The sequence below is a fragment of the Cavia porcellus genome, unplaced genomic scaffold, assembly GCF_034190915.1.
Source record: "Cavia porcellus strain 051 isolate PalLab524CR breed Dunkin Hartley unplaced genomic scaffold, mCavPor4.1 scaffold_5, whole genome shotgun sequence".
Lineage (NCBI taxonomy): Eukaryota > Metazoa > Chordata > Mammalia > Rodentia > Caviidae > Cavia > Cavia porcellus.
Genome location: NW_026947488.1, coordinates 48,208,899 through 48,218,462, shown reverse-complemented (window position 1 = coordinate 48,218,462; position 9,564 = coordinate 48,208,899). Strand labels below are relative to the sequence as shown.

Genomic DNA, 9,564 nt, shown 5'->3' with positions numbered 1-9,564 from the left:
CCCCGACCTCTGTCCACCCTGGCAGGCCTGGAGCGGCTCTGCACTTGCATATACTAAACAGCTCCTGGCCTCGCTGCCGCTGTCTTCCAGAACCCGGCCCACGCCCACCCTCAGCCGCTCATCAAACTCCTCTGTGCCTTGAAAACAGTCCTTTGTTCCCAGTCAAGAGGAATCTGCAACTTCATCAGCGCAGACCCAGCCTCCCACCATCCTCCTGGGTGAAGCCTAGGAAGGGAACAGGACGCAGCAGGCGCAGCTAGAGATAAAGGAGCGGGGCAGCCAGCAGGCTGGATGGATTCAGGGTCAGGGTGCAGCGGTGGGCCTGCTGGGACCACACTGTCCCCCTAGCTGATGACCTTGGGCCTATCTGGACCCGTGATCTCCCAGGGCCAGGGAGCTGGACCAGAGGATTCTGTGTACTTTCCCAGCTCTGAACAGGCCGAAGCCTAACCAGCCATTTGCACTGAACAATGTCCTTGTCTCTGGGTCCTGAAATATTCGCTTTCTTTTCCTCTTCTTTGGTAGAACTGTGGGGGACCGGCGGCGGCTGGAAAGATAAGAAGTATGAAATATAAATGACCGGGGCTGGGGATTTAGTTCAGCAGCATAAGCGTCTGCCTTGCAAGCAGGCAGTGGTGAGTTCGATCCCCGGTACCGATAAAAAAGGAAAAAAAGACCAAAAAAAAAAAAAAAAAAGAAAGAAAGAAAGAAAGAAAGAAATATAAATGACCTTTATTTTGAGAATGTGAGGAGAGACATCCCCGATCCCCCGTGGTGCGGCATCTCCACCCCCGGTCCGCGATCTCTCCGTGGAACACGTGGAGTGGGGGCCTATATGTGGCTTAGGTTAGGGGTGGTGCCTGAGGGGGCATTAGGGATGCACAGGTAGCCCATTGGCACAAGTTTGGCGCCAGAGGTAGATTCCTAGGGGAGGGGGAGATAGGAGCTCCTTGGCTTTACTGGCTACAGTGTCCTGTCTGGGCCCAAACCCTTTCATTCTTCTTTGCAAATAACCCATTACTAAGGTTACACTACTTATCTGTTTGTGATTACAAGCACAAAAAGTCTGTGGCTCTAAAAGTCTGTGGCTGGGCACGGTAGTGCACACCTGTAACTCCAGCACTCAGAACGCTGAGGCAGAAGAATTGCCATGGGTGTGAAGGCAGCCTGGGCTACACAGCAAGACCTTGTCTCAGAGATAAAGAAAAAAAGAGGAAATAGAAACATCTTTTTTTAAAAGAAGGAAATAAATCAACAACTGTGGTGGTGCACATCTCTAATCCCAGTACCCAGGAGGCTGAGGCAGGAGAGTCATCACAAGTGTGAGGCCAGCCTGGGTTACATAGCAAGACCCTATTTCTGAAAGAGAGAGAGAGAGAAATTTAAAAACTAAAAACATAAAAGAAAACTCCAGGCTACCAACCCCAAACCCATGCAGAGCCCTGTATCTCTGCAGAAGTGCCCTTAGCAGCGGGATTTTCCCACCTCCAGGCTACAGTCTTTGTGAGCTCTTCTGGCACCACCTGCTGGTGGTTTCAGGAACTACCGCTGAATTTGGTTTGCCACGAAGCTCTGAAAGCAGTTAGCGCTGAACGGTGGTGGGGTCGCACTAGGATAACGATGGCATTTTAGTTACAGGCACATTTACCCTATTCTCATCACCAGAACTTACTTTTTATTTTTTCCTTGCAGTGAGGAACGTAACAGGGACGTCCGAACCAGTCCTGGCACGGTAACTACGAGACTGGACCATAAGAAGTCCAGGAAAGGTCCCGGCTGCCCTCCACACTGCGAGGAGCATTACAGAGAGGGGAACAGACTCCTAGGAGCACTGTCGGCCCCATCTGTGTGGTGTCTTCTCGCTCTTCTCTGCCTCCTGGTCCTATAGCTCTGAACATCTCGCAAGGCCCGGAGCAGCCCGCAGGGCTCGCCCTCAAATTAGCCCTGCTCTGCCTCCTCCCCTGGGCAGGGACGGAGGCCCCTGTTCCCGACTGCAGTCTCCTGCAAGGAGGGCCTGGTGGGCCTGGTGCACATGCCCTTCTTTCGGAGCTGACCCTCCTCCCGAGGCTGCGAGGCTGCCGGAGCTGCCCCTCTGCAGTGGGAGGTTGGGGCAGGGCAGGGCAGTAGCCGGGCCCGGCCGGGCTTGTTTGAGCCCCTCTGCAGCAGACCCTGAAAGCCTTTTCAATTCCAGCTCCAGGGGCTCCTCTCTCTCGGGCCTTTCTAACTTCAGGATCCTCACACGGTTGTATCAGTCAAGAGTAAGAGGAAGGCCGGTCCTTCCCAGGATGAAGGAGGGGCCGGAGCAGCAATTGGTCCTGCCAGGGAGGGCAGGGCTGCTGGGGCTGCCTCGAAGCCCCCTCCCCCGCACTCCTATATAGCTGGGAGGCCCTGCTGCTGGCAGGCAGTTGGGCTGCAGGACTTCACAGGGCAGGCTGCAGGGTGCTCCCAGCCAGAGAAGACAGCCAGGTAGGTGCGGGAGCTCGTCCACCACAGACTGAAAACCACGCGGTGACTGTATGGACCCCTGTCCCGGGATGGGTCCCTGAGCCATTCTTCTCAGTAGGGCAGCCTGGCTGGGCTTTGACGCTATAATTCAATGCCAGTTTTGGATTGGCTGCTCAGGAATTCGTTCTACTCTTTAAGCCTTTACAGCACAAACTAAATTGTTTCTTGAGAATTCTGTGCTAATTTTTTTAAATTGACTCACCTAAGTCTTAATCATGTTGTTTCTCTCATTTAAGATTGCTCCTACCAAGCGGTATGGGCTGGGGACATGGGTGCGACCCTCTCTTTAGGAGACTGATGAGTGCTTGCTCTCAGGAGAAGGTGCTCTGGGTTCACTGTGGGAGGGACAGAGAGGGGTGGGTGCTAGGGCTGGAGGCTCGAGCTCACCTGGGGGCAGAGACCAGCCACGTCGGAAGCAAGGACAGGTGAGCAGGGCCTCTTCACAGCCTTGCAAGGGTGACTGGCTGTGCTCTTGGGCTGTATTTTGCCCCTGTTTATTTATTTTTGCTTTTCATCCTTGAGACGGGGTCTCACTGTGTAATTCAGGCTTCAGGCTGGCCTTGAACTTGCTGCAAGGTTCCTGCCTCAGTCTCCCAGATGCTGTGATTGTAGGAGTGCACCACCTCGCCCAGCTCCTCATCCCTCTTTTTAAATGTAAGAACCAGTGGTGCACCAGAGCGGAACATGTTAGCAGGGGAACCTTAATCACCTTTGCAATGCTGCAGGTGGGATAGAGGGTGTGGGTCTAAGCAAGGTCTCTTGGCATCCTCCAGCTCCGGCTCCATGCACTCAGCCTCCCCTGGGAGACAACCCAGGCACACTCAGCTACAGGGACGCCTCTGTGTCCCTGGTCCAGGCAGACCAAGACCCAGGTGCAGGAATGCCCCTGACGGTTGGCCCTGAGGGTGGATTTCCACAATGGCTATTGTCTTCTCAGGAACCAAAATCTGGCAGGCTCCCAGGAGGGGGTGGGCATGAGCAGCACTTTGGGTACCTGGGGGCCATCTTGAGCCAGGACTCCCCCTGGAGTTCCCAGGGCCTCCTAACCTCCCCTTCATCTCCAGGATCCCCTTCGTCACCTCCCGACCTGCCCTTGCAGCTCCCGGACTCTACTCTCTGCTTGGTTTAGGGGCCCTTATGCCCCACACCTCCTGCCAAAGCAGGGGACACAGTGAGTGGCCCCCAAAGTCTACCTCATACAGAGTGTGTGTAAACCTGCCACCTGCTGCTGTTTCTTCAAAGATAGGGATGATTCCATATCTACCCCATGTGAGAAGCAAGTTAGGCAGTCACACAGAGCTTCACGCAGGAGCTGACACGATGGGAGTTCAACAGTGAGCCATCAGGGTGAGCAGGGGGTGGGATTGAACAGGGCGCCTCTAGGACACTTTTACCCCTTGACTGGGGAACCTGGGATTCCATAATTGGAATTTGGAATCCTTCTTTTCCCCTCTGCCCTCCTCCTCTTCTCCTCATCTTCCTCTCTCTCTCTCTCCTCTCTCTCTCTCTCTCTCTCTCTCTCTCTCTCTCTCTCTCTCTCTCTCTCTTGTAAAGACCTTTAGGATCAGCTGCCAGGAGTCAGTAACTTTCTCTAACTGGAAGATAGACTGTGCCTGACACAGAGCTAATCTAGAACAATACGGGTATGGAATGGCATGAACATCCTGTCCATGGGCAGCCATGTTTAATTCCAAATTCTTTTACCTCCCAGGAACCTTTGAATGGAAAGCTTGGGAATACTAATGCAACCCTGTATGTGCTAACTCATTACTCATTTATTTTCCCATGCATGTTCAGAGGCTTCATAGTTGTCAGTTGCAGCTTCTTATCTCCTTGAGAAAGCCAAGATCAGGCCCCGAGCGGACTAATTCCCAGCAAAAGCAGAGAAACAGAGGATCTGAGCTGACCCTGTGCAGCCCAAGCACAGGAGTACTGTGGTGCTTTCGGGAAAATGGAAATGATGCAAGGATGCTTTCTTTGCTTGAAACCTGCTACACACGAGGCCTGGGCTGTGGCTCATGCTCAAGCAGTTGCCTGGCATGCATGAGGCTTGGGTTCAATAGAAGGCATACTGGGGCACACCCTGGGAGGCTGAGGCAGGAGGACTGCAAGTTTGAGCTCAGCCTGGAAAATTCAGTAACTTAATGACACCCTCACTCAAAAGAAAGAAAGAGAAAGAGGGAGAAAGGGTGAAAAAGAGAGGGAAGAAGTGGGGCAAGGAGTAAGAAGAAAGGGAAGGAGGAAGGAAAAAAACAGGGAAGACCCTGGGTCCAGTCCCAAGAAAAGAAAAGAAAAAAATCCTTGGAAGGCCCGGGAGCCCAGCAGAGATGTTAACCGCAGGTCCTTGTCTCCCTCAGACTCTGCCGTAATGAAGACGTCCCTGTGTGTGTGGGCACTGGTCTGTGTCCTGCTCCAGTGCCACTTCTCCTCTGTCGCTGCTCGGGGCATAAAGCACAGAATCAGGTGGGGCCGGAAGCCTACGCCCAGCCCATCGCAAGTCACCGAGGCACGTGTGGCCATGACCCGCCCAGGAGCCTTCATCAAGGAGGGCCACAAGCTGAACATCGACTTCGGAGCCGAGGGCAACCGCTACTACGAGACCAACTACTGGCAGTTCCCCGACGGCATCCACTACAACGGCTGCTCCGACACCAACGTGACCAAGGAGGTGCTGGTCACCAGCTGTATCAACGCCACCCAGGCAGCCAACCAGGCCGAGTTCTCCCGAGAGAAGCAGGACAACAAGCTGCACCAGCGCATCCTGTGGCGGCTGATCAAGGAGCTCTGCTCGGCCAAGCACTGTGACTTCTGGGTGAACAGCGGAGCAGGGCTCCAGGTGGCCGTGAACCAGCCGGCGATGCTCTGTGGGCTGCTCATCATATGGGGCCTCGTGAAATAAGCTGGAAAGAAAGCTGGCAGCCTCCACAATGAGCCGGTGAGCAGGCTGCAGTCACCCCAGTTCCCCCACCCCTGCCCCGTGTGTCCTGAAGGTACCAAAGAACAGCACCTTGTCAGCGTCTCCAGTATCACCCCTGAGAACTCCCCCTGGTATTTGTTCGGTGGGATTCCCATTTTCCATATTAGGAAACTGAGGCTCAGAGAGGTGAAGCAGGTCACCCAGAGTCACAGGACTCAGCCGTAGCCTAACCCTGACCCTGTGTTTGCTGCTCTGCTCCCTCCGGCCACCTTCTGATCTCTCTGTGGCTTGCAAGGCGGAGCAGGCTTTCTCTAAGAAAACAGATTTAGAAGTAAAGACCTGACCACCTGCTGTGTGCTTTGATATCTTGGTGCATGGAAGTTGAGTTTAACTCATGTCATTAAGCCCAAATCTAGTGAGAAAACTGATCTAAAATAGAAAAGAGGCTGGGGGTCAGGCTGCGAGGGAATTCAGCCCAGCCGGCTCACAGAGCAGAGGGCTGCAGCGGGTCACTGTGGCATTTGGGTTCTGTTTCACAAAAAGGGTCAGTGCTTGCTGTTCCCCTGTCAGCAATGGTCTGTGTGCTCAGAAAAGCATCCTTCAGTGACGGTGTTTGCTTGCAGTGGTCCCCTGGCCTTATGTGTATCAGTTTAGGCACATTCTCCAGAGAATTTTTAAAGAGCTTCCAGTATGTGCCACTCTCCGTGATTGCTGTCGGTCCTTGGGACACCACATGGGCTTTGGCGAGGGCTGTTGTCTCTGTAAATCACATCTCACAGCAAAAACATAACTACTCACCAAAAAGGGCAAAAGAAGTGGTGTCTTAGGTTCCACTGAGGAACCTGTGCCTGTCACCTGCAAGAGTTGACCCAGCATCTCACTAGTTTTTAAAACGTGTTTTTAAAAAATGATTCTCTTTTAAGTACAACATGAATCTCATGCTCTGGGATACTCCCACATCTTCTGGGGTCCTGGCAGGAGTGCAGAGCGGCCGTGAAGACAGCAGGGCGCAGCTGTAGCGGGTTTCACATGGAAGGAAGGCGTGCGCTGGTGTGGTTTCAGCCAGGACTGCCGCTCTCAGCTCTTCTCCAGGACACACTTGCAAAGTTTTAGCAAGGAAGGACCTGGGGCAGTGCAGCCTAGGACAAAATCTTCCCTGCAAACCTACATTCTCCTTGGGTTTCCCCTGCCTCCTTAGGTCCAGATCTGAGTGCAAAGCTGGGGAGTTAAATCTTGCATCCTATTTTTTAAAATGATAAGAGTGCTATTAAAGAAAGAAAATGTACTCAGAGTCTGAAGCTGGCCTTGGAACAGCGCGCTGGCTGTGAGTTTAATTAGAAGGGTGTGCGCAGCAGCGCCCCCTAAAGGACCTCGCATCCCACGGCGGGCGGAGCTCGAATGTGAAATTTGTTCTTAAGAGATTTTAATGGAAACCGTGTGAATTTGGACATCCTTGCTCACGTTTGACTTTGGGAGCCTGGCTTTTCACCTGAGCCAAGAGCTATGCTGCACCTGCTATGAGCAAGAAACTGTGAGGTGCTTCTGAATGATCCTTGCCCAGGTCATTTTACAATGTGAATAATTTCAGCGACCATGGCATTCTTGGCCCCCAAATGTTGGTTTTTTAAGGTCTAAGGATTTTTTGTTTAAATGAAAATGCATTAAAATTACAACAGAAATCTAAAACACAGAAAAAACCTCCAATCGTGGCATTAAATTAAGTCAGTTTTCATTTCCCTTGCAATCTCCTATTTATTATCTTCTTATACATCTGTATATAAAAATGCCTGAATTTGCTATAATAATACAGGTGAGCTTTTAGAGTCTAAATGTTTCCATTATTCAAGACTTTTTGTCCATTTTCCTATGATTTTATTTTCCTATTTCCCCAACCCCATCCCCTCCTTCCATCTTGAGGTATAGCCCCACCCCTTTTAATATGCTCAGATATATTATGCTCAGCTAACTTGTCCTTTTACATTGCTGTGTGATATTCCATGGTACAGATATACTATGGTTGATTTAATCCTTTCCTTGTCAATGGGCCTTCAGACTGTTGCCAGTGGGGTTCCCCCCCTCCACCCTGCAAATAATAAACATCTTTATATGTACAATCTTTCAATTTGGTGTTTTTATTTCTGAAGAACAGACCCACACATGTAGAATTGCTGGAACAAAGCCTGTGTGTGATTAAAACATTACTAGATGCAACCCAGTTATATTCTCACATAGCTGAAACAATTGCATTCCCTCTCAGCAGTGTAAGAATGGCGTTAATTCCAGAGTTCCTATGTCATTTCAGTATGCAGAGTTACCTCATCCACAAAAGCTGCTTATGTATTTCCTCTCCTTTGCAGAGAGCGCATCCAAAGCTCCCTAAGTAATTCTGATCCTAAGGTCCATCTGAATACCCTAAAACTGTTAGCAGTTCCCTTTCTAAACTTGGTTCTTGGCCTAAAATGTCTGGAAGAGAAACATGGAGAGAGGCAGGGATCTCTTGGGCTCCAAGCTCCTGGCACCAGGGGCAGTAAGGTTTGACCTGGCCTTTGACAAACTTTTAGCAGTGTTATTCGTGCAAGTACCTTCTTCCCAGTGATACTGTCCTCTAGGTGTCGGGATCCCTAGAGGAGCAGGTTGGGCCCACTATCACAGTGGCTGCATTCCCCCGGCCCTGGATTTGGGCAGATGATCAGATCCCAGGGCCCCTTGGGCCCCCTGGTCCAGGATGCACTGGACAACGTGAGAAGCTCCACCCCCAGGCCCAGTGAGTTTGGCTGGAGCTGCCCACAGTCCCTCCCTAAGCTCTCAAACAGCTGGCTGTGAGTGGTAGTGAGGGGGGGGCCGCACCCTGCTTCACACTGCAGTGTGGGCACGTCTCACACCTCCACCTTCACTGCTGTATACGGCTGGACAAGAACCCCGAGGTGCCACACATCCCCACATAACACAGAGGTCCCTACTAGAACACTGACAGTGGGGCCCTTGTGCCCGTAGGCAGACAGCATGGTGACAGACCACACCTGCCACATGAACTGCACTGGGTGGCATTGTGCTGAGTTTCAGTGTTGCCACCTGAAGCCCAGCCGGTGCTCTACTGAAGAGCAGCCTTCTCAGAAAGCCAGGACAGAGGCAGCCTGCCCGCCCTGCCCCCAGGCCAGGGTCATGGAGGAGGGACACAAAAATCTTGCCTTGCTGCCAGCAGCAGGACTGTTTCAGTGGGAGACAAAGGAGCCAGATCCCCCTGGGAATGAGAGACCCTGTGCACAGAGTAAGCCCCATTCCCTGCACAGTGGGGAGGAGGTACGAGCACCTGTGTCCTTGAGACACAGCCAAGCGCATTCCAGAGCATCCGACCAGCACAGAGCAGCAGGCCCAGCTGTTCCCTTTGGTGAATGGAAACTTTCACCTGGGGACGTAGGGGTTCTCTGTTCTAAGCAGGAAAAGCAACAGGAAGGACAAAGATTCACCCCGCTGGACCCCAAAACTCCAAGACCTCCTTCACACAATGAGCCTCAGAAAGCCCCAGGACCAGGCACCGGGTAACTCTGGGTTCATGTGAGAGGCCACAGATTGCAAAAGCCCCCCACACTGAGCACCCCTCCTGTTCCTCTAAGAAGACCTCCCCCAAAATGCTCATCCTTCAATACTCAAGCATCACTGTTCCCCAAGATGCCTTCCTTGTACCCTGGTCTGAAGTTCAGAAACTCCACTCAGCCACCCCGCCTGCCTTTGGGATTCCCCGATCTTATTTTCATACTAGCCCCTTTGTAGAAAAACAATGCAGATTGTTTTAATCCCAGCCGGCTTGGCTATGAACTATGGAAGGAAGTTGGCAGGAGGCCCGAGAGGAACAAGAGGAAGCCGGGACAGACAGGTCAGGGATGAGGAGCTAATACAGTGGCCCTTGCTGAGTGGAGCAAACGGGCAGGTTGGGGGTCACGGCAGGCAGAGAAGAGACAGCGGGTAGTGCGGCAGAGAATCAATCACCTGATCAGGCTCCCAGTGACCCTGTCAGGTGCATTCTGCAAAGAGGGTGCTACACACCTAGGCAATTGCTTCAGCACCAAGGAGAGCGGTTTTCACAGCAACCCGGAGTGCTGGGTCCCCACAGGGTCTGCCTGAGAGGCAGGTGCGTCCCTCGC

The 9,564-nt window shown here is 52.4% G+C and overlaps 1 protein-coding gene across 1 annotated transcript; it reads left to right on the top strand.

Annotated features, from left to right (window-relative positions):
- The first annotated feature begins 302 nt into the window (after window positions 1–302).
- Prnd (prion like protein doppel) lies at window positions 303–7,536 on the top strand. The gene is made up of 3 exons (XM_013159573.3): window positions 303–635; window positions 1,693–2,466; window positions 4,863–7,536. Exon 3 carries the CDS (start codon window positions 4,874–4,876, stop codon window positions 5,402–5,404), a length of 531 nt encoding a protein of 176 aa, XP_013015027.1. The 5' UTR covers window positions 303–635; window positions 1,693–2,466; window positions 4,863–4,873; the 3' UTR covers window positions 5,405–7,536.
- The last annotated feature ends 2,028 nt before the right edge of the window (window positions 7,537–9,564 follow it).